This window comes from Mustela putorius, unplaced genomic scaffold (genome assembly GCF_011764305.1).
Source record: "Mustela putorius furo isolate JIRA1106 unplaced genomic scaffold, ASM1176430v1.1 tig00000407_pilon_pilon_pilon, whole genome shotgun sequence".
Lineage (NCBI taxonomy): Eukaryota > Metazoa > Chordata > Mammalia > Carnivora > Mustelidae > Mustela > Mustela putorius.
This window is the reverse complement of record NW_025421373.1, coordinates 22,550,803-22,576,052: the sequence shown is the minus strand read 5'-3', so window position 1 is coordinate 22,576,052 and position 25,250 is coordinate 22,550,803. Positions and strand designations below refer to the sequence as shown.

The window sequence follows — 25,250 nt, the reverse complement described above, 5'->3', positions numbered from 1 at the left end:
CTAGGAGATGACATGTGACTATGAATAATTTATGTGAATAACTTAGCTCAGGGCCAGACCAAGTACCTTGAAGCCAGCCCCTGATCCCAGGCCCATGTTAAGAATATGGTATTGGGGACGCCTGGGTGGCTCAGTTGGTTGAGCAGCTGCCTTCGGCTCGGGTCATGATCCCGGCGTCCTGGGATCGAGTCCCACATCGGGCTCCTTGCTCGGAAGGGAGCCTGCTTTTCCCTCTGCCTCTGCCTGTCTCTCTGTCTGTGCTCGCTCGCTCTCTCTCCCTCTATCCCTGACAAATAAATAAACTCTTAAAAAAAAAAAAATAAAGAATATGGTATTGGTCTATCCCTGCAGCAGGGGATACAGTGTTGTGTGGTCTCCCGCTAGCTGAGGAACAGACTGACAGATGGACAGGCATTTGAGGCCTTGAATGCCAGACCCAGGAGCTCGCCTCAGCAGGCTGTGCAGGGTAAGCTTACAAACATTTTCTGCTGTCGGGGCTACAGCCTGGGATCGCCAGCAGCACCGAGACCCGGTCATCCACAGTGTCAAGGAGCCAAGACAGGGCCCTGGGTACCACTCTTCCTGGGAGGAGGTTGGGACCAGAAATAAAGGCTCCAGCAGCCACGTTGCCAAGGCTGTTTGCCATGGCAACCTCAGGGAGCCACTCGTGGGCCGGCTGCCGCGACTGCTCAGGGCCTGGTTTCTAACGTCTCCTCGCTCTCCCTCTGCTAAATGGCTGTGTTCTGCCAGGCAAGCACAGGGAAAAAACACGGCCGCAGAGCTGCTGGGGAACATCCATCTCAGATGAGCAGGGCTCGCCCGGCTGAGTTTCCAGACAGTGGGTCCCAGACAGCTGAGTGTCTGCCATCCAGAGCCAGCCCTGCCCACGCAGACAGGAGCTCGAAGTCCGGTCCTGCACCTCGGCTAGGTGATCTGAAGCCAATCCTGGTCTGCTCCCAGCGGGTTTCCACACTTCAAGGTAAGGGCACTTGAGTCCGATGGTCTGTAAGGCCCACCCAGCTCCCCTAGAGCTCAATTTTACATGGGTGTTTACATTGTCAATTGGGGTCAGAGAGGTTAAGACACTTGCTCAAGGTCACACAGCCAGTATGTGGTAGGCGCCTGGATTTAAATCCTTGGCAGTTAAACTCCAAAGGTAAGAGAGCTCTTAACCACTTTCTGATACTTCTTCTCTCTTCAAGTAGCATCTAACTGGATTTGGTTTTCTAAAAGTCAATATTGCGTCCTTGTTAAGGCTGGATGGGATTCCTCTTCAGCTCCCCCAGAAGCACAGGGGGAGAGAAAACACAATACTTTGAACGAGAAACCTCAGGGCCTCAACAGGATCAAGGACCTAGAGCTCAGTGGGAACATAAATGGCAGGCTCTACGAGGTGTGTCCGTTTTCTTACCGACAATGGCCCCTCCTGACTGAACATTCCTAAGCACTTTAAAAGGCATCATCTCAACTAGCCCTGAAGCCCTCCAAACTCCGCTCAGAGTCCCATTTCCCAGGAGGGACACTCCAGACACAAAGAAGCCTTGTGTCAAGGGCACAGGACTGCCTCAAGCAGAGCCAGACCAGACCCCAGGGCTCAAAGCCCTCCCAGCCACCTAAACAAATAATTAGAGCAAATGTTTGTTTTCTTACCTAAAAGACCGAGCAGTAATTACAGGCCTTTGGGGATAATTAATCAATTACCTTAGCCTCCCATTTATAAGTCTCTCTGGTCTCCTACCCTACCCCTGGGCAGCAAATCAGTCCCTGCCCTGAAGAACAGGCAGGGTGCGGGAAAATTTTTAGTAAAGAAAGGGCGGGTGGGGACCCCAGGAAGCCTAGCTGCCATCATGGGCCTACAGACCCTGTGCCCCACCTGGCTGTGGGCTTCAGGTCAGACGTCTCCCCTTGGTCCTGTGAACCGAGGCTTCTGACCGGGCCACCTGGGCAACAGTGTCTCTCTGAACACTATCCACCTGGCTATCCCCCAAAGCGGAGACTACCCCACCACCACCCCCAAGTCCTGATCCTAGGACAGAAAGGATCTGAGAGCCTGGCACATGGACCTCCTCCAGCTAGAATGGCTTCTCTCTGTGCCTCCGTGACCCTCTTCTGGAAAAGGCAGGGGGAGAACGGATCCTCTCCAGCCAGCCTCCCGAGCAGCTCAGGGGCCAGTGTCCCAGGTTAGCCCCTCACGTGCTGCAAAACCCTATGTGTGGACCCAATCCCGGCACGCTTACAAAATGGGGACAACAGAACCAACCTCCTGGCTGTAGGGAGAAACCGTGTGCTAGTACTAAAAAGTCTCTCCACAAATACCCGCCGAGACAGTCACGGATAACACAACGTGGTGTGTGGGTGGATGAACAAGAGTGGCCATGCGTCCAAAATGGCTGAAGCCAGGTGATGGGAGCACAGGAACTCACTACACCATTCTGCACACACACACACACACACACACACACGCACGCACGCACACACCCCGCCGCTCCTTCTCTACGTGCTGGCATCTGCCACAGGAACGTGTTTCACATAAAACTCTTCTTCAGAGAGCCTGACATCCTGACATCTAATCATCTAAAACATTCTTCTGTCCCCAAAATCATCTACTTAATGGGTAACCATAGAGTCAGCTCAGGATAAAAATTCTACTTCTTTGCCCTCGCAGGACTGTCAACCGGAGCGCGCAGACCCCAAGGGGACAGGAAGTAGCGTCCACATGAGGGTCAGAGTCAGAGTCAGAACACTTGGTGTTAGGCTCTCCCTAGAGGACAGGTGTGGGGATGGGGAGGGGGGCGGAGCTTCAAGTGCAGGTGAGCTATGAATGCCTTTAAATGGTGGGGGTGGAATGGTGGGGGCGGGGGCGCATATTCCAGGCCTTTCCACAACCATTTATCACACTCCCCCTACTCAGGAACACAGCCAGCTACAGATAACAAAAGGAGGAGCGGTGTCTGCCCTGAAGGGACTCCGGTGTTGGGGGGGAGCACACTCATTCACTCAGAGAAAATGTAGAATGCCTGAATTCCAGGCACTTGTCTATTCACTGTGGGGAGAAAAACGGAGAACAAAAACAGACAAAAACCCTTGCCCTCGTGGAGCCTGACAATCCCGAGCGATTCCCTAAATGATTAAACTTCATGGGACCTCTACCAGGAAAGATGTCTATTATTTGGTGCTTATTACACGGCACGCACTGTGTTAGGTGCTTTAAATCCAGTCGCCATTGGGTTTGCGTGGACTTCTCACAACAGTTAAATAATGGAAGGGCAGAGAGGTTATGTGACCCACCAAAGGTCTCACAGCCAGCAAAGAGCAGACCCGGGAAGAGGCTGCCCTCCAAGGGAGTGTGGAGGCCAAGCAAAGGACGGAGACAGAGAAGCTCACACTTCCAGGAAGAATATTCATGACACCCATGGGGTGGGCACATCCCAAAGAGAAAGCAGACCCATCAGGATAAAGTGCCTTACTCTCCCGGCTTCAAGTACCCGAAGGCCCTTGAACATCAGGGTTCAAGTTTAGGCTTGAATGTAAAAGTGCTGGACAGCCATGGGTGATGTGTGAGAAAGGGAGTGACATCAGACACGCACTCTAGTAACTGCAGGACTCCCATAGTCGTGAAAGGACAAGGACCTAGACGGGAGGAAGGGGAGAGGAACCGAAAAGCCATTCAATCCAATTGATTGTGCATCAATTGAGTGACACCTGAGTACCTTGGAAGAGAAATGGGAAATGGCCCAGCTCATTCTCTTCCAAATGACTTTATCTGGGTTTCCTTCACCTTCACAGAATAAGAATTATGCTTCCCGTTTTTACATAAAAAAGATCGCAAGGAATTATGCTTCCCTTTTTTGCATAAAAAAGACTGCACGAAGGGGAGTTTGCATTATACTTAATCCTGCCCTTCTAAAGGACGTTCAAAGAGAATTTCAAGTTTCCTCAGCAGCCGACTGGCTGCTCCTCGTTTTACATACATTTAAGTCTCAACCCTAAGAGCTAGTGCCTATGATCCCCATTTCAGAGACTGAGACACTGAGGCCTAGAGAAGCAGAGGACCTATGAGTTGTCTTCTCTCTGTGCAATGCTCCTTCCTTTGCTTGAGGTGCTAGAAATACGGTGCACAGAAACAGAGTAGCCCCTGCCTTCTGAGCTTGGAGTCATGTGGTCCCGGAACCGGGCCTCTGATCCTGGATATTCTACTCACTCCAAAGCAGGGTAGCAAGTAGGGTATGTGCAGCAAGCCAATGAGTTCTCTGAAACTGTCAAATCCTCCTCTCTAAAATGGTAACAGTCATGGCACCTTCACTTTGTAGAATCTTTACAAGGATAAAATGCAACCATGCAAAAAGGCTTGGTGGTGCACATGGTATCTATAAAGGGGGCTCTAATGTGGAGGACCATGCGGGAGGAGCTAGCTGTGAACACTGCAATGCTCACATTATGACCTCACTTCCAAGCCCAAGCCCCCATTTGCAAGGCTGCTTCTGACTCAAACCAGTATCCCTTCTATTATTCCAGAGAGAGAGGGAAAAGGGTGACTCATCCCCCAGCAATGGCGGTGGAGCTTCTGGCTGGCCTGCACCAGCTGGGGAGAGCAGAGCCCCAAGGTGAAGGGGAAGTAGGAGCCCCCAGGGCCCTGCTGCTGGGCCATCGCCTCTCTGGGTTCATCCTCACCATCAGTACCAGCCAGGGAGCCCCAGTGAGAGGGGAGCTCCTGCTTCAGGTACAGGAGGCCAACAAACCTGTCCCCTTCTGGGCTCAGGTCTGAAGAAGTTACGCCCCCTGTTCTCACACAGGTGGAGGGTGGGCAAAGACAGCCAGCCAAGGCGACCCTTCCACCTGCCCCTCCAGAGCCAGGAACTTTGGCTTAGAAAATAAGTTAGCCCCAGCTTCAGGGGCTGTGGGAACAGCAGCACTGCAGACCCAGGAACTGGACACTAGATGTTCAAGCCACCTGCCCAGTTCTCTGGGTGAGGGGCCCCTTCTGAGTACTCAGATCCAGTTTCAGAATAATAGGGGGACAGGATCCCAAATGAAAAATGGGCCAAATTCACAAACATGACATTTCACAGAACAGAACCAAAGTGGCCCATAATTATGGGGTGGGGGAGGGGGGGTGGGAAGCATCACAAGTGATCAAAGAAATGCACATTAAAACAAAAGGGTAAAAGAATTTATTGATGAACAGACTGGCAAAAATGAAAAACAATTAAAATATCAAGAGTTATTTGGCTACAGGGAACCAGGCATTCCCACACAACGCTGGTTAAGTGTGTAAATTAGCACAATTCTTCTAGAAGGCAATCCAGAAATGTGTTTACCAAAAGCCTGCAAAGTTCCTTTGACAGAGTAATTTCACTTCTAGGAATTTCAATGAAGGAAAGAAGACATATGCAGAGACATTCGTTTAACGTGGCTTACAAGCACAACAGAAATTATAAACAAATTAAATGACTAACAACAAAGGGCTGATTAAATACATTGTGGTTCAACCCTCAATAAAATACTATATAACCATTCAGATATTAAGACATGAAGTAGAGTATTTATTGATGTGGAAAGACAATCACAGCATATTGTCTGGAGGAGAAAAAAAGCAATACAACAGTATGATTCCAAGTTACAATGAATATATAATGAAAGACTTCATTTTTGTGTGACCAAAAGAATCCATAGGAATCGATAGGAAAGAAAAGTCTGGAAATATATATAAAAATTAATAGTGGTTACCTCTGGATAAGATTACATGTTTTCAATATTTTCTTTATGCTTGCCAGTATTTTCTAACTCTACTATTAAATATGTTTCAGTGATAAGAGATTAGACCACATGATTTATAAAGTTGCTGCCTACTCTGACATTTGGGGCATCTATGGCTATGTCCCAAGTGACTTCAAAAAACCCATATTTAGTGTGGGCTTACTGTGTGGCCTCTGAAGCCAAAGTCATGGCCCACAGCTATAGCTTTCTGCATTCCTCTCTACCCATACTCAATGCCCAGCTGTCTCAGGGCCACCCTGGCCTCTTCCCCTGTCTGTAATTCACATGCCTAGCCAAGGGCTGAGCAAAGGAACTCAGCATGGTGGCAGGTGCCATGGGGGCACAAAGAGATAAAAGGCACCACTCTAGCTCCAGACTCCTACTGGGCCACAGGACTCACATACAAAAAAGTACTTGGTTGCATAACATAGACTAAGAAAACCAAAAGAAAGAGAAAGCAGGGCAAGCTGGGAAAGGAAGGCCTGCTGGAGAAGGCCATGCAGGAATGGGGGTGAGGGCACTGGAGGAAAGGGGCACAGGCTGGGCAAAGGTGAAGCCAACCCAAAGTCCTCTGGGAGACATGCCCCAAACCTGTCCAAGAAACTTTCACAATCCCTGGTCTGCAGAATTTCTGAACTTTGGCCTGAATGGGTAAAAGTTAAGTCTCCTAAACAGAATTCCTCGCTCTATCTGACTCTGGATTAGCCAGTGAAGACAAGCCTTTCTGATAAAGACAATAAATTACCTTTTTATTCACTTTCCCCACCACTTCCTAGGGGGAGATGGAGGGGAGGGTCAGGGAGGGATTGGAGGAGGAGGAGTCGTCACCGGAACACCCAGACATCTCACATGCAAGCACTGCTCACCCCCACCACCTCGACCTGGTCTTCTCTTCGGCAACACCAGCCCCATTTGACAGATGGAGGAAAGGAGGCTTGGAGAGTTAAAATGGCTTGCTCCGGGGTCACCCAGCCAGAGAGTGGGGAAGGCGACTCCACTCAGGCCTTCTGACTCCAAGTCCAGTGCTATTTCGAGGTAACACACAGGACCTGGAGTCAGGAGCCCTGGGTGGCTCTGTCACCCGCTGGCTGCGTGGTCCTGTACAAAGCCACTCACCCCTCGCAGCCTCTATCCCCAACTGTAAAATGAGGAGGCACGTGATGGCCCGCCCAGGTCCTCTTCCGGCTGGGCTCTATGAACCTTCTAGGGGTGGCTGCAAAGCTCCCCTATCAATTACATTTCCCAAGTTGGGCCGGCAAAGATCACCGGAGGAGCCTCAGCCTGTCACGTGGTTAAATAAAAAAAGCAAACGTCCCAGATTAACTTTCACTGCGCTGCTTCTGCTGACACCTGATTACCCAATTTTCTAGTTTCCTTGGGTGAAATATCCCTGCAGAGTAAGCCCGCTGAGCGCCTAAGAGGACAAATAGTTAATTATTGGTGAGCCAAAGAACAACAAAAATGGAGCTAAAACTAGGGTCCAGAAAGGACAGCTCCTGCTAGGGGTCCCTGAACAAGTCTCCAGCTATCTCAGGCTTCCTTCACCGGAGTCTCAGTCCAGAGGTTTGGAGCCCCCCACACACACCCCCCAGGCAAATGGGAGGGCTGAGGACAGAACTTTCCCAGGGGAAACTCGGTCCCACCCGCACCCAGTCCCTCTAGCCCCGGCTGCCGGACAGGGGTAGAGGGTGGGGGCACAGGGGACGCTGGACGAGAGACGGGCAGCAGGGCGGTGGTGGTACTGGGGCTGGGATCTGCCATCCGAGCAGACGTGGGCGCGGGGCTGGCGACGGCGCCCGGTGACCGCCGCGGGAGCTCCACTGCAGTTTCGTCAGAGGTAAAGGTACGCGCCTGGCGCGCGCGGCGTGTGCACACAAACACACACACCCGCGCGCGCAGACCGCTCATCACACACTACCCCCCCGGCCCGAAGAATGCGCGATCACACGCCACCACCCCTTCGGCCCCCGCCCCGAAACCACTCCAGCACGCCCGCCACCGACCACGAGGCCCCGCGGCTCCCTGACGCATGGATGTCTGCAGCGAGCGAGGGCCGTCCCTCTCCGGAGCGTGGCGGGCTTCCTCTCGGCGACACCCGCCACGCCGCGCCGTCCCAGCCGCCAGCCGGGAGTCGCCGCCCGGAGCTGAACGTCTCGGCTTGCTGCGTCCCCTCCAAGTCGCGTCTCACGGCTGGGAGTCAGCTTGCAAGCCTCTCCCCGCCCACCCGGTCCCATGACAGCTGCTGCCGCCCAAAGACAGGCAGATTATAACAAGAAGCAAAGTTTCCCTCTCTCTCCACCCACCGCCCGCCCCCCCTCCGCCTTCCCCCTCCCTTCCAGTGTTATGCAAAACGAGCCGGCACCGGCGCTCCGACTCCAGGTACCAAACCAGCCCTCGCGAGCCGCGCCCGGTTCCGCCCGGCGGCCCCTCTCCGCGTCCAGCCGTGCGCCCGCATCCGGGGTCTCCTTCTCACCTCCGCCGCATCCCCAGCCTCCCGGCCACCCGCAGCCAGACGCCCAGAGAAAAAACCCTAACTATGGGGCCAAACTTTATGCTTGCAACAGGCATGGGGTGGGGAAAACCAAGGAAGGGGTGGGGGGCGCACACGCCTTGTGCGGGCATTTTCGGTGGCGGCTTGTCCCAGGAGCAGCCCCCCCCCCTCGTCTCTAAGTCATCAGCGCCCTCGCAAACACACCCCCCCCACCCCGGCACACCAAAGCACCCTCTCCTGTCACGCGCGTGTCGCCGGTGGGGCTCCCAGGCGCAGCCAGAGCCCGGGACGCCGCCTCGCGTTCCCTTCCCCCAGCATCGCCGAGCGCGCACCGGGGCCGCGCGCCGCAGGGGGACCCAGGCGCCCCCAGACAGTCTTTCCACCCCCATCCTGCCGTGCTTTCCTCCCGGGGGGCTCCGCCGGTAGCGAAACCAGGAAGATTCTATCTCCGCCGGCATGTCCACGTGCCCCGCAGCCCCCTAAGCCCTTAGCCGGCAACTGGCAGGAAACTCCGCGCTGCGGGCGCCGACGGGGAGCCGCGGGGGGCCAGCAGCAGCACGCGGGGTACGGGAGACCCGAGGACCAGGGCACTCCGGGGACGGGGACAGGCGCCTGAGCCCGGGCCCCAAGTCCACGTGAAAGTACGGCAGCAAGTGCCGGGAGTCTGAGGGCGCGCCTCCGGCACCCAGGGCCAGCCTCAGGGTCCCCCACACCTTGGCGCTGCTCCACCTCCCCAAGGAAACGCGGTACCCCCCACCTCTGCTGGCGGGGGGAGCGGAATCCAAGCGAGCGAGGCTAGACCCTCCCCGGCGGCCGTAGCGGCCCCCACGCTCCGGCTTGCGTGGAGGGGGCGGGGGGCTCCGACTCCCTGCCTCTGTAACAGAGCATCGCAGGGCGCATGGAAGGGGGGCTCTGCAGCGGGCACCCCCGTTCCCCCCAATGCGCCCACCGCTGCCTCCCGGCCTCCGCGGCTGCGGCGGCAGCCCCCGCAGCTCAGCACCCCTGGTCCCAGGCCCACGGCCCCTGCTGGACGTACCTGCGTGTCGGCGAGATAGTTGAGGAAGAAGGAAGAGAGCTCTTCGTCCAGCAGCGCGCCGCAGTCGTTCCCCGCCATCTTCCAGCCGCGGCTGCAGCGTGCGGCGGAGTCAGCGCCGAGCCGGCCGGGGGGAGGGAGCGAGGGAGGGAGGGAGGGAGGCGGGAGGAGGGAGCGAGGCCGGCGGGAGGCGGAGGGCGGAGCTCAGGCCCGGGCTGCCGCAGGGCCGCTGGCTGCGGGGGCGGGGCCGCGCGGTGCCCGCGCGAGCCGGGGGTCGCGCCCCCACTTTCCTGCGCCACGTCTGTCTCCGCGGTCCTTGCCCGCAGCCCACGGCCGGGAGGAAAGCGCCCGCAGCCGGGTGACGATGCCCCAGACAGCCGCCCGATGCCTGCGCAGCAATGCGGGCAGCCCCCTGCTCCTGCCGGAGCGAATCACGTTGCGTTAGCGCTGGGCGGGTCCTTTGAGACAACCTGCTTCTGCACAGCTGGGGAAACTGAGGCCGGAGAAGGTAGACTGTATGTGAAGTCACGGTGCATGTCAGTGGCAGGAAGACAAAGCTCAGGTCTGACTGCCCCAACGATTCCAGTTTCTCTACCTGAGCTGCAAGCCCAGAGAGGGAGGAACACCATAGGTCAAAGGTAGAGAAATCAGGGAAGGCTCAAAGAGGGGGTGGCCTTTTTTTTTCCCTTTACCTCGAAGGACGCATTGATCCATATTCTGTTAAGTTTGACCGTTTCCCTCAAGTTTTCCTTCACTCCCCTACCGCCCCCCCGCCCCCCACCAAACTTCAATGACTTATGTTACCATGGCCCACAATAACTTGAGGTGCCCAAGCTCCTGTCGGCTTCCCCAGGCCCCCTGGCCTCCCAGTTCCTTCGATGAACCATTTTACAACGGGCTTACACACACAGAGTTCTGTCCCCTGCACAGAGCCCATTCACCTAGTAACGTCAGCGTATCCTTCCCTACTGCCACTCAGACAGTCAATCCATTCCTTCTCTCCACACCCGCCCCCCGGCCCCCAACCCTGGGTGTCATGGGCTTAACTCTGCAGACCTTTCCCTTAAAACACAGGCCACAGCTGCCATTTTACATTTGTTCCCATGAAGATTAGATCTTACTAGACTCTAAGACCCATGAAAGCAGGGAATGAATCTGCTTTGCATTTGCTGTGTCTCCAGTGCCTGGCACATAGTAGGTGCTTAATAAATACTGTGCTAACTGTAAAACCCAGAGGATTAGGATTCCCCACCACTGGCACCACACACTGAACAGATAAGAAAACTGCTCAGAGTCAGTGGTGCCAGGACCAGACTCCTGACTGCAACCTTGAACTCTCACCATCATGCCCTCCTGTTTGTTTGCCAGGCAGCAGATGAGGGCACCGCCTGAATAAAGGCATAAAGGCGGGAAGATTTAGGCCTATTTCATTGGGCACGCCTGCCTCCTGCTCTCCTCCCCTCTGGCACTCCAGAGGGCTGCCCCACCCGGCCCACCCTGCGTGGGCTCCCTCCCAGCCAGAGGAGGAAACGGGGAGAGTCCTCAGTCCACCTGCTCAGACTTGAACACCAGAGCAAGAACTTCCTTCTTTTCCAGTCTGAGGTTCCCAGAACCGCAGGGCGTGATTTCACTCTTTGGGCTTTAGGCCAGCGGGCTTTTAAGGAACAATGATTCCCAACAGAGAGCCTCCATCTAGCCTTGGACCACTAGCCTGGGAGTCAGGTGTCCTGGATCCTGGGCCAGCCCTGCTATATCTTGTCTCCATATTGGGCAACTCAAGAAGTCAAGAGCATGGGCTCCCTGGTCAGACTGCCCAATGTTGAACCTTTGCAAGTCATCTAGTTTCAGGCCTCGATTTCCTCATCTGCATCAGTGAGGATCATAGAATTACGTACTTCATAGAGATGTTATGATGATTGAAGAGGTAATATATGCAAAATGCTTGGCCCAGTGCCTGACCTCACAGAAAAAAGAGCTACACTCTGTTCCTCTGTTTCTTTGTCTATAAAAATGAGGGTAACATGCATGTCCCTTGAAGGAACTGGCCAGTGTTCCTTTCCTTACTTCCAGCACTCATGGGCTGCAGGCTGCCTTGGACTCCAGTAAGTCCAGATTTGAATCTTGGTCCTCCCTCAAAAATGTGTTCTTGGCTATTTGCTTAACCTCTCTGGGGCACAGTTTCTTCCCTATAGGGTTCCTATGAGGGTGGCCAGAATCTGTGCACATAAAACAAGTGGCTGGGCCCTGCCCCTGGTGACTAGGAGAGTTCCTCACCCCTCATCATCATCACCACCATCACCAAGGTCATCACCATTGGCACGGTGGGCTTTGCTGCTACTGCCCATGGACCCCCGCCAGAGCCCTGCAGGCCTGTTTCCCGAGATGTCCCTACCCGATCCAGTATGGCCCATGACTACTGCTGAGCCCCTTGTCTCTGAGAAGCCAGACCTGGAGAGTCCCCAAGGCTTTGGCCTTGCAGAGCTGCAGTACCAGACAGGGCCTCCCAAGGAAGGCCTCAACAGCGCTCACCCAGAGCAGCTTTTGTCTTTAAAACTCTGGTGTTGAAGGAACAGCCGTAAATGGACCGGCTTCAGGGACTTTCTCACCAATTCCTGTGTTCTCAGAACAAGCTTCTGGCTGGCAAGCAACTCAGGTGAGAAGACGCCCCACCTGAGATAATGTCACTTTCTTTTCAAGAGTATTCCAGGGGTGCCTGAGTGGCTCAGAGGGTTAAAGCCTCTCCCTTTGGCTCAGGTCATGATCCCAGGATCCTGGGATCGAGCCCCGTGTCAAATAAATAAATAAAATCTTAAAAAAAAAAAAAAGTATTTCAAAATGCTTTCATCAGAGACCACCTACAGAGTTCAGCCTCTTCACCCTCTCTGGTCCACAGAGGAATGTCAAGTTCTTTTTTTTTTTTTTTTTAATTTTATTTATTTATTTGGCAGACACAAGTAGGCAGAGAGGCAGGCAGAGAGAGAGGGAAGCAGGCTCCCTGCTGAGCAGAGAACCCAACGTGGGGCTAGATCCCAGGATCCTGGGATCATGATCTGAGCCAAAGGCAGAGGCTTTAAACCCACTGAGCCACCCAGGCGCCCCAGAATGTCAAGCTCTTCACTGAATATAGAAGTCCTCCAGAAACCTAAGGAGCTAGGTGTGATCTTGTGCAGTTCCCTTACCCTCTGTCAGGCTGTTTCCTTTAAGCAAAGGAGGCTGTTTCCCTTTAAATCAAAAGAGCTGAGTTAAATGAACCTCTACTAAGCCCTACAGCCAAAATACACTGTCATTTATAGGTATCAGCCCAAACCGAGCTTTTCCACACTGCACAGGTGCAAGGTGCCTAAGTGTGTATGGTCTCAGCTTCTTTGCAACAGCCCAGAGGAGCCCGCCTTCTCATGTCCAGTTTCCAGCAGAGGAACCTAAAGCATACGAGGGACTGAAGTGATCGGCTCAAGAACAAGAAGTTAGGGACACAGCTGAGATCTAAACCCAAGCCCGTATCTGGTCCAAGCCACAGACCCTTGAAAGGAATTGAGAAACACCCCACCACCACCACCAGCTAACCACTCCCAAGAAGCTGGAACAGTGGCACATTTCTTATTTTATGACTTCCAAATGAAGGGCAATAATAATGCCAAACTTGGACTTCATGTGGCTCACTCCTATCTGCTCTGCCTTTTTATTGGCCCTGACTCTCCCGAGATAAGTGAAAGTTTGCCTTGCGCACACACCAGGCAAAGCCCAGGTTCGTCCAGGCTCCACAGAAATGGCTCCACCAAAATGAACCTTTTTCTCTTGACTATTACAGTCACTACTGACAAATGCACCAAATTAAAAACATCAGCATTTTCTCCCTTCTGATAGTAGAAGAATGCTTTATTCTGTATGCTATAACCATAGAATGCTATAACCATGTCTCAAAATCGGGAGGGCATGACAGTCACCTGGGCTCTGTTACCAGAGATTACAATACAGTAGACCAGGAATCTGCATTTAAGAGGCTCTTCTAGATGACTTTCCTGCAAGAAACTGCCCATCACTCAACCGATATTTAATGAGCACCTACTATGTGCAAGGCACTGTTCTGAGCACCGTGGATAAATCAGTGAACTTGGTTGTATTCTATGCACGATGAGTATGTAGTGAATTTTTGTTGAAAGAGCAAGGGAGCTAGGACATGGGTCTTGATAATCACTGAGGTTTCCCGCCAGCCAGCCACCCACAACTCTGTGATTCTATGAACCAGACCAGGGAGTTAGAAACACACCTATTTTCCAGTTTCTGTCCAGGAGGCAGAAACTGGAGCCAACAGGAACTAGAAAGGCTCATGCTTTGTATTGTTAATTCTGAGAACCATCTCCACCTTTCACTGAACACAGATCTTTAGAGAAGCAGCGGGGCAGTGGAGAGCGTGTTATCCTGCTTCACTGTTCAGGTAGGAGAACATGGCCAAGGCCACAGAGCCCTTCAGTGGCAGAGCCGGAACTGGAAGCCAGGGCTGTGGACTGTGTGTCCCAGGGGCTTTCTCTGCGGGGCGGGGGGGTGGTGCTTATAAAGACCTCACCCACATGGTGTCATTCTCAGGTCTCAGAGCTGGGGGTGCGGGTCTTTGGCACTTGAAAATCCATCATAAACAAGGCATTTCCGGCATTAGTCAATGCCCTCTTCTTCCTGTAGGGGTAGCCTGTATGCTTTGGGGCTACATTTAGCAGACCTCTCTCTCTTTCTTTTTTTTTTTTTAAGAGGAGATTTTTTTTTTTAAGATTTTATTTATTTCTTTGAGAGAGAGACAGTTGGAGAGAACATGAGAGGGGAGAAGGTCAGAGGGGGAAGCAGACTCCTCATGGAGCTGGGAGCCCAATGCGGGACTTGATCCCAGGACTCCAGGACCATGACCTGAGTCAAAAGTCATAACCAACTGAGCCACCCAGGAGCCTGGATCTCTCTTTTGTGTGTTATGATGATTAAAAGACTTCCAGGTCAACCAATGTGGGGCATTAAACAGCCAATGTATTGTCAGCTACTGCTGTCTCTCTCGTGTGCGAAGGCTGTATTTCATTCACCCTCCTCAGTCTCGTAAATAGGTGCTGAGCATGGGAACAACAGATCAGGGGAGGGATAGAAATGTGCTTCCTCCTCATCTGCCCACAGAATAAAAAGATCCTTACGCCCATTTGCTAGATGTTAAAACAAAGGCTCATAAATGTGAAGGTTACTTTGTTTTGTTTTGTTTTTACAGAGAGTAAATTCTACCAGCTTGTTATATGTGTAGCAGAACAGCAACATTTAAAGAGGCAGCCGCCCAACACTAAAGGGCACCATCTAAATTTAGTATCCCTCTCAAATAAGGCAAGCAGATGGCAAGACCCAAGGACCTGTTCTTTACACTCTGTCACTTACTGGTTTTGGGACCTTGTGAAAATGACCCCTTGGCGAGGATCATCCTATCCATCTTGCCTGATATAGAATTTTGTGAAGATCTAAACAAACAACGAAGGACTTTGTGTGTTACATTCATTATCCTAAGTCATGAATAGGGGTCTGTCTGGGATTTATTCCAGGGGTCTGATTCAAAAGCTGGGAAAACTACAGAAAGGTGTTTACATATACTTTGATTCAACAGATATTTTTAGAAGCTGCCAGGGGCCAGGCACTGTGCTACAGGCCCACAAATGGGAACCATGATACAGTCCTTGTTCTTGTATAACTCACAGCTCTGATCTTACCATGTGCAGGGGAGAGAAGTCAACATGCAGTTCGCCAGGGTGTGATAGGTTCTTTAACAAATAGGGATGCTGGGGACGCCTGAGTGGCTCAGTGGGTTAAGCCGCTGCCTTCGGCTCAGGTCATGATCTCAGGTTCCTGGGATCGAACCCCACATCGGACTCTCTGCTCAGCGGGGAGCCTGCTTCCTCCTCTCTCTCTGCCTGCCTCTCTGCCAGCTTGTGATCTCTCTCTGTCAAATAAATAAATAAAATCTTTAAACAAACAAACAAATAGGGATGCTGGAGACTGGAGGGGCTGGGAGAAGAGCCTGGGGGAGAGCTGGGGCCCTGAACCAAGGCAATGAAAGTAGCAAGAGGGATATGAAGGAGTGGTTGGGTGAAAGCTGCATTTTAGACCAATAGGGTTCGGTCATAGGTAGGAAATGATGGGGAAATTGTAGGATACCCAGTTTCTGGCTTCAGTGGGTGATGGATCTTAGAGGAGAGGGAACTCAGAGGGAAGTCTCCCAAGGGAGGATCTTGGAGGGGGGGTCTATTCAATTCTACATCCCAGTCACCAAGAGTAGACAAAAGCTCTCCCATGCGCGGAGAGCTGTGGCCAAAGATGCTCCCTGCAGCACTGGTAATTATGGTAAAAAGAGAAGGGCTCTAGAAAAATGAGCGCTGGTGAGATCACATAATGGAGTATTAGACGATAGTGAAAATCAATAACATCTTCATGAATCCACATAGATTAATCACAAAAACAATAAGGGAGACAAGCCAGGCTAAGGATAGTGTCTGATGCCGCTTACATAATATTTTGAAGTACCTCAGATAATACTCCATAATGTTGGTCAATACATGTAGATGAAGTGAGAGCATAAACATGGGACAGCAAAGACACAGATGGCTTTTAGGAAAGTGACAGGGGTCATCAGGGGGCATCGGGGCTGGCTTCAGGAGTGTGAGACACGTGCAGTCTCACTGTGCCACTTGCTTAGAGAGCATGGCTGAATGCTCCACTGTCGTGGTCTCAAAATTCATTATTATTTTTGAATAAAAGTTCCTGCATTTTCACTTTGCACTGGGCCTTGCAGGTTCTGTAGCTTTTCTTGGGAGATTAGAGTCCATTGCATAGAAGAGAGCTCCAATTATTCCTGTAATGGTTTATTTTCTTGAAAAAAAATCCCAAAGTATACTTTTAAAGTGTCAATTTTGGTTAAACCTGCACAGCGTATTGTTCCTATGCTTTTCTGTACGTTTGAAATATTTTATAACAACTGAAGAGGCATTTATGTATATACAGTTTATTTACATGATGAAATACTCTGCAGAAGGCAGAAGAAAGCCATATGGAAAATGTATGGGAAAAATGTAAAATATTAAGTGAAACAAGGTTATAAAAATGTTTATGAAATGCTTATAGCTCTGTGCAGAAATGCACATGTAAAATCTATATGTTAGAGGGACATAAGAAATCTGAACACATGAAACAGGATTAGGTTGGCAGAAATCACTTTTATTTTAATATTTTCATTTTTGCTGTTGCAATTTTGTTTCTACAATAAATAAAATGTAACTAGCTATCTGCTTTCTACACCAAAAAACCAGCTCCTCTGGGAAACTAGGTTGCCAAGTGCTGAATGTGTTCTTTAAGTACCAGATGTGCATTGTGATGGGGACATTTTGGAGACAAGATCTCTGCATAAAGGAGAGCTTGACAGTGGAAGTTTTGGCACGCTCCCTAAACTGAGCTCGGAACTGGGAGGCAGGTCAGTCTCCTTCTGGCAAGAAACTCACATTCAGAGGAATCTCTTCCCACTCTAAGACTCAGATTCCCTTTCTGCACAACAGACATAGACTGATTGGCCATCCCAAACATTCATTGGATGGGCTTCTCCCCTGGGGGCCTCTGCCCTGACGGTGAGATGCTCTGATTCCCTCTTCCATTTGCATGAGAAATCATCCTGGCCATGTGTAGTTTGGCAGCAAAGGCAGTTGGAGTCAGGATACTGAGAAGAGAATCCAGGTCAGTAGGCCACCCCAGGAGGGTTTTATATGGGGTGGAATCTCCTTGGCTCTTGGAGCAGCCAGAACTACAGAGGTCCAGGGAAAGGGCATGGCCTCACAAACATGGCAAGGTAGAGAGGGTACAGTATGGCATCATGGGCACAGCAGAGCATCATGGACATAGTATCATGGGCACAGCAATACATCATGGGCACAGCAGTGCATCATGGGCACAGCAGAGCATCATGGGCACAGCCCTGCTATCTTCAGTTTCCCTGAGAACACTGACAGACACCTCTGGGGAGAAAACAGATTAAAAGGAAATATTCCACCTTCTGTCACAGTTGTTATATTATTTTTTCATTATAAATGAATATTATTTTAATCTTTTTTTTTTTTTAAAGAGAGTGAGGAGGGGAGAGGAGGGGAGGGATGGAGGGGAGGGGCAGAAGAAAAGGGAGAGAGAGGATCTTAAGCAGACTCCAAGCTGAGAGTGGAGCCCGACATGGGGCTCAATCCCACGACCCTGAGATCATGACCTGGGCGAAATTCAAGTCAGAAGCTTAACCAACTGAGCCACCCAGGAGCCCCTACAAACTACTTTAAATTACACAAGTGACCCATAATTATGTTATCCTTATATAAAAATTGGAAATAACAGAGAGAAAAGACATTTCTGTGGCCATCCCAACCCAATACCATTCCCTCCCCAGAGGTGCCCAATGGTAGTGTTTCATGAGTGGCCTTCCACACGTTGTTCTTTGATTTATGCACTCATTATGTTCACAGAGAACCCCAAAGTTTTATTTGGGAGACTTTGTTTTTAATGAAAATGGAATCTTACTGTAATTATTGCTTTGTAATTTCCTTCTTAATGTGTCTAGATGTACTTCCATATCATGAAATATAGATCTATCTTATTCCTTTGTATCACACCAGAGTGAGTGGCCCGCAAACTTGATCTGTTACTGTAGCCTGTAGACTTGTGGTCTCCAGGTGTTTATGTGGTCCCAGTTACGTCACTGAAGAATAGTCAAAGCTAAAAGATAGAAAGTAATGGCAATGGATGAGTTTTTTATTCATTCAGCCAACCAAAGCCTATGGAATGCTTACTTTAAGTATACCCTTCATCTTTTTATACACAATCAAGCCAGATCTGTACAGATGAATTTAGCAAATAATATTAATCATGTTGCCACGTTGTTTGAAATTCATTCATCATTCCTTCACAAGCAACCTCCTTTGTGCCAGGCACTCTGCTAAGCTTTATGGGACTGTATTAGTTATGACTGCTTTGATTTCAATGAACAGAAAGCCCTATTCAAACCAGCTTTAACAGATAATGTATTGGCTTCCGTAATTAACACATTAAAAGGAGGAATGTTGCCAGGAAGTTGTGAATGTTCATTCTCAGCTTTGCTTTCCTCTGTATTGGCTTCATTCTGAGGCAGGTTCTCCCGATGAAAGCAAGGTGTGTATGATCCAGGACTGCACCAAGCCTCTTTAGCAAATCCAGCAGAAGGAACGGTCCCAGTCTTCTAGCAAAAGTCCAGGATTCACTCAGATTCTGTCAGTTTGGTTCAAATGCCTATCCCTAAGCCAGGCTCTGCTCTGACGAGCCAGTAGTGGGTTACATGCTTACCTTTGAATCTGGGAGTCAACCAGTTTCTAAACAAAGATTTCTTAACAAGGGACCGTTAATTTGCATAGGAAAAAATTATATCTCTCTTTCCTCTAGCCTCTGATTGAAATTTAGCATTTCCTTCTGTTATGAATGTAGCAAACAAATCACAGCAGCATTAAAATTATCTATAACTTTGTCACCCGTCAAAATCATGGGCATTTCATACCACATCCCAGTTGTCATTGGTATCTCAAAGTTTCATTTATGTTCATCATTATTTGAAATATGGTAGGTATCAGACCAACTATGCCAACATATCCACTCCAAAAACCTATAAAGATGGGTCAGATATGAGCCTGCCCTTTAAGCCGTTTAGACTAGAGCAGTCCCAGAGATGTTATGGGTCCAGCCTCATCATTTTATACTTAAGAAACAACAAGTGTGCCTGGGTGGCTCAGTTGCAGACCATGTAATTCTTGATCTCAGCATTGTGAGTTCGAGTCCCACACTCGGTATAGAGATTACTTAAAAAATAAAGTCTTACAAAAACAAAACTAAGACCCAGGAGAAGCAGGGCCTTAGCCCAGGTCACTTAGCAAGTGTCAGTATCCAGACCAGACAAAGGCTTCCTGACTCTAGGCCCGGTTATTTTGCTCTGGCCCCTTCAGGGTCGGTGGAGAAGGTGAGAGGGATCCCCAGACTCGAAGTGAAACAACTGCACGCAGAAGAGAAGGAAATATAAAGCACTAAATGTCTGTGTCAGGAAAGTAGATCTCAAATCAATAATCTAACCCTCCGCTTGAAAACACTGGAAGAAGAAAACCAAACTGAGCCTCAAGCAAGCAAAGGAAAGGAAAGAATAAGACTTAGACCCAAAATTAACAAAATAAAAGAACAACAGAGAAAATCAATACAACCAATGGTTGGTTCTTTGAAAAGATCAACAAAACTGACAAAGCTTTATCTAAAGGGATCTAGAAAAAAAGACAAAAGGTTGAAATTATTAAAATAAGATATGAAAGAGGGGACATTAATACCTTGCAGACATTAAAGGGGTTATAAGTGAATGCTATGAATAATTGTATGTCCGTAAATTAGATAACTCAGGTGAAATGATCAAATTCCAGGAAAGACACAAACTTTTTTTTAAATTTTGTTTTATTTTTTAAAAATTTTTATTTTTTATTAACATATAATGTATTATTAGCCCCAGGGGTACAGGTCTGTGAATCCTCAGGCTTAACATACTTCACAGCACTCACCATAGCACATACCCTCCCCAATGTCCATAACCCCACCACCTTCTCCCTCCCCCCCTCCCCCAGCAACCCTCAGTTTGTTTCCTGAGATTAAGAGTCTTATGGTTTGTCTCCCTCCTGATCCCATCTAGTTTCATTTTTTCCTTCCCCACTCCCCAAATCCCCCACGTTGCCTCTCAAATTCCTCATATAGGGGAGATCATATGATAATTGTCTTTCTCTGATTGACTTATTCCACTCAGCATAATACCTTCTAGTTCCATCCGCGTCGGTGGAAATGGCAAGATTTCATTTCTTTTGATGGCTGCATAGTATTCCATGGTAGGTATATATACCACATCTTCTTTATCCATTCATCTGTTGATGGACGTCTAGGTTCTTTCCATAGTTTAGCTATTGTGGACATTGTTGCTATAACCATTTGGGTGCAAATGGCCCTTCAGATCACTACATTTGTATCTTTAGGGTAAATACTGAGTAGTGTGATTCCTGGGTTGTAGGGTAGCTCTATTTTCAACTTCTTGAGGAACCTCCATACCATTTTCCAGAGTGGCTGCACCAGCCTGCATTCCCACCAACAGTGTAGGAGGGTTCCCCTTTCTCCACATCCTCGGCAGCATCTATCGTTTCCTGACTTGTTAATTTTAGCCATTCTGACTGGTGTGAGGTGGTATCTCATTGTGGTTTTGATTTGTATTTCCCTGATGCCGAGTGATGTGGAGCACTTTTTCATGTGTCTGTTGGCCATCTGGATGTCTTCTTTGCGGAAATGTCTGTTCATGTCCTCTGCTCATTTCTTGATTGGATTATTTGTACTTTGGGTATTGAGTTTGATAAAATCTTTATAGATTTAGACACAAACCCTTAAAACTAATTTAAGAAGAAATAAAACATCTGAACAGACCTGAAACAAGTAAAGAGGTGGAATTAGTAACAGAAAAACTATCCACATAGAAAAGGCAGGCCTGGATGGTTTCACTGGTGAATTCTACCGAACATTTAAAGAAGAATCCATACCAGTTCCTTACAGATCTCCAAAAAGTAGAAGAAGCAGTACTTGTCAGCTTGTTCTATGATACCAAGATCAGACAAAGACATCACAAGAAAGCTACAGACCAATATTTCTTGGGAATACAGATGCAAAAACAGTACACTTAAGGAATTAACCACAGAATTAAATATAATGGGAAGAGATTTATAAAGATGTCTCTAGTTCCCAGAAGATTCCCATCATCAAAAGCAATACGACATAATGGTGATATATGAAATTAAATTTAAGCATAAAAGTATAGTGGAATCATTTTGGGAAAATATGCAAAGACAATTCATGAGAATATTTTGTTCTGTAAAGCAGGAGTAGTCATACTTTGCTGTCCCACCTCTCCATCATTTTTAGAATCATTTTGAGGATCTCTTAAGAATCATAATGATATTGAGAGCATTTTAAAGCCCTCCGGTATACAATAATTACTGTTGGGACTCTTCACAATTTCTAGAACATGACCCTACCAGGAGCTCCATTTTGTTCCTTGTAATGAGTTATCTCCTGAGTCTGGACCCTCACATTTGCCTTTCTCTTGACCTGGAATGTTCTACCCTCACCTCATCTTGGGCTCTGCTCCCATCCTTCATGTCTTGGCCCAAATATCACCTTCTTAGAGAAGGTCTCCCTAGCTATCTGATATAAATTCAATCTCTGAAATTGTATTGCTTGTCAACTTGTAAGACAAACAAGACAGGAGAGCAGGAACAGTGTCTTGATGCCCACAGAGTCCCCCAGAGCCTAGGACAGCTTCTGTTGCATGGAGGGTGGTTAGATGAAGGGTGTTCTACATCTCTGAAATTGAGAGTTATGCCTCTTGTACAGATAAGGAAGCTGAGGCTTGGGGAAGAGAAATACTTGCCCCAGTTTCTGTTGCAGATAGGGTATACATAAAATTTACTGTCCACATTGGAAGGTTTGGGCCCCAGACAAATGCTAAGTGGGACAGGATATGTGACAACAGGTGTAAACTGAGACAGCAAACGAAGACACATGGGTCGTACTTCAGAAGGGGGCTAAACTCTGGCAAGAGTAAGCAGTGTTCTTTCTGTCACATCCCAAATTTAGTGAAAAGTCAAGGTCAGCAAATTACTTTCCCCCAAGGGCCCTGACCCACAGGGATAACACTATCCTGCATGGCTCAGGAGCAGCTGATTGGGCACAACTCCTTGTTAATTTCTTTGTTGCCCAAAAGTCCCGAGGAGCTTCTCCATAGCAGGACCCAGATTTCCTCCGTCAAAGCAGATGCAACAACAGAATGAACAAAATTAAACCTGGATCCCCTTTGTGAAGAGATGGAGGGGAGAGGCTTGAGCTATATGCTTTGCTCTGCAGATGGTGACTTGTCTCAACGTAGAACCCAACAATGTGCCTGTCCCTTAACCAGATCTCCCCATTCTTAGGAATTCAACCTAAAAATGAGTGAAAGTAAGAGAAAGAGCTAGTGAGGGGAAAACTTCCGCTGAGGTAGAAACAGGAAGGGGCGGCTGAGTTTGGAGCCCAGAGTCAGTCAGGTCTGTGTTTGGAAGCTCTGCTCCATGGCTATCAAGATGGCAGCCAACAGTCCCCCCAATCCCCATGCATGGTACTCCTCCAAGCTGTGTTCCTCCCCTTGACTCTGGACTGGCACTGTGACTTGTCTTAACCAAAAGAATGCAGCAGAGAGGGTGCTGTGTGAGATCCCACCTAGGACTTAAAACACCTTGGAGCTTCTGTTTTCAGTCTCTAGGAAGCCACACATCCAATAAAGAAATCCAGCCGACCTGCGAGACTCACCTCGTGCAAGCAAAGAGGGCCTAGAGGACAACTGACTATGAAGAGAGAAACCAGCTTGCCTATCCATCCTCCCGCCCCCATTTCTACCTCCCTGCCGAGACACCAGGCATCTGAATAAACTCATCATGGAGCCTCCAGCTCCAGGAAAGCAGACTCAGTCAGTACCATTTGGACCAGAGATGAGTCGACCTCACCAAACCCTGACCGCATTGCAGAATCATGAACCAAAAAGCTGCTGTCATTGCCTTTGTCCCTGCGTTTGGGGCAATTTGTTACACATCAATACTGCAACACTAGCTGTATGAATTCTGGCACATTATTAAAATTATATGAACCTCAGTTTCCTCATCTGTAAAGTGGAATGGGGAACCTGTGTGGCTCAGTCAGTTAAGCATCTGCATTTAATTCATGATCTCAGAGTCCTGGAATCGAGCCCCGCGTTGGGCTCTCTGCTCAGTGGGGAGTCTGCTTCTCCCTCTCCCTCTGTGCTTTCCCCCCTCTTTCTCTCAAATAAATAAATAAAATCTTTGAAAAAATAAAATAAAGTGGGCTAATTTTAACACTTAACATTTATGGGTTGTGGTGATGCTCAAACGTCACATAGTACATATTTAGTGATTTTGTGGAATATAATGATATGACAATATGATATAATTTACCACGGGGGTTGAGGTTCTGTAGGTTAGTGGATGCACTCTACTGGGTGAAATCATCCAGAACCATTAGAAATCACCAGCATAAAGTTCATGAACAGATTTATTTATTAAATAACTTGAAGCAAACATCAAGTAAAAAAATGTCTTCAAAAAAGAGTGGTACTAAGAGAGCCATTCTGATTCCAAAAAGTAAAAATTTTCTGAATAAAAGTTGGAAGGCAATGTGTAGAAATGAAAAGTGTTAGTGTTTTGAGTCATGGGTTTTATATAAAAATGCACCATTAGGATTTCCTTTTTACTGTTGTCAGGTTCTTAATAATAAATCACTTGAATGCAATTTCCAAATAGGGGATAAAGGTTTGGAGAAAACATAGAGAAATGAAACTGTATTTGAATTTTGATTTTAGCAAAAATGTTCTCTACTAAAATTTCCTTTAATTCCGTCTTCATAAAAAATAATTTCAGTGCAATTATTAAATAGAAAATCTGGCCATTGTGTAATTTATCCAGTGCTGTTCCGAGCTCAGCAGGGAGCTAAGTGCTTGTATTCCTCCATTTATTCAACTAATAGTAAAATCCAGAGCTCAAGGGGAGGGCTTTCCATGCATTTACAGTGTGATGCCTCTCTGCAACTCTCTAATGTCAGTGCTGTTATTATTCCCATTTCACAGATGAGGAAATTGAGACTCAGAGATTAGTTCCTTGTCAGAGTCATTCAGCTTGGAAGTAGCAGAGCTGAGGTTTGCATCCCGTCTCTTAAAGCTCTCTCTCCACCCTCCCTCACTCCTCTCCCCACAGCAGCACAGACTGCTTTAAATGTCTATGGACAAAATAAATAGGGACAGGGGCACCTGGGTGGCTCAGTTCATTAAGCATCTGCCTTCAGCTCAGGTCATGATCCCGGTGTTCTGGGATGGAACTCCATGTAGGGCTCCTTGCTTAGCAGAGAGTCTGTTTCTCCCTCTGTCCCTCCCTCTTCCCTGGCTCGTGCTCTCTCTTTCTCTCCCTCCCTCTAATATAAATACATAAAATCTTTAAAAATAAGTAAATAAAATAAACAGAGACTGACCAAGCAAACAGGTGAGCACCGAGAGGCGGCAGCTTCACAAAACAGCAGCATGGACTTGGGTTCCCACTCACTCTGTGGTCATTCCCTCTGGACCTCGGGGAACTCACAGGCTAAATGAGGGATTTGGAGAGATATTTAGAACATTTTGGAAAATAACCCAGACCATAATCCTTTGGACTTTAATTTTAACTGATTATAGTTAGTATGTTAGTCTTAAAAACGTACTAAAAATATGCCAGCGGTACTCAGATACTATTCAAAGCAATCATCTGGACTTAAAGTCCCAAGATTTGAGTTCAAAGACTGGCCTCTTCTTTTGAGTGACTTTGGGCCAGCTTTCTAGCCCTCTGACTCCCAAAGACAGTAGGAATCCTAACTCCCCTCGATGACCATGTGGAATCCCTCCCTGAAGGTAACCGTGAAAGAACCAAATATTTAATAAATACCTGTATCTCAAATGAAAGACACCTTAATGAGACATCAACATAAATTATATAATATATACAATTAGCATAAATCTATCTGTTTTGATGTTTCCTAATCACTCAGCAATTCTTTGACAGGTAGATACTTATTTTTGGTATAAGCTGCCATGAGGAAAAGAAGTGAATGTGTTACCCTGACTCTGTAAGATCCATGAGACAGGGACCATGTCTGTCTGGTTCATGGCCATCCCCTGAGCCAGCACAGCGTGCGGTCCACAGTCAGTACTCAGTAAGTGTGTAATGGACGAATGACAACATGCCTGTATCTCTGTGAAGGCAAAGTTCAGAGCCAACATGGAAGTTCTCCGGCGTTCCCTACCTCATCTATTTCCTATGTATT

The 25,250-nt window shown here is 48.5% G+C and overlaps 1 protein-coding gene across 2 annotated transcripts in view; it reads right to left on the bottom strand.

Annotated features, from left to right (window-relative positions):
- Positions 1 to 9,433, bottom strand: part of PPARGC1B (PPARG coactivator 1 beta) — a 111,067-nt gene extending 101,634 nt beyond the window's left edge. The window contains exon 1 of one of the 2 annotated variants that reach the window (XR_001177796.2): positions 9,285 to 9,433. Coding sequence is in view for 1 of the 2 variants with exons in the window: in XM_004737848.3 (XP_004737905.1) it covers positions 9,285 to 9,362 (78 nt within the window). In the remaining variant the exon portion in view is untranslated. The remainder of the gene's footprint in view (positions 1 to 9,284) is intronic. The other variant, XM_004737848.3, reaches the window with a different exon arrangement.
- Positions 9,434 to 25,250: the final 15,817 nt, after the last annotated feature.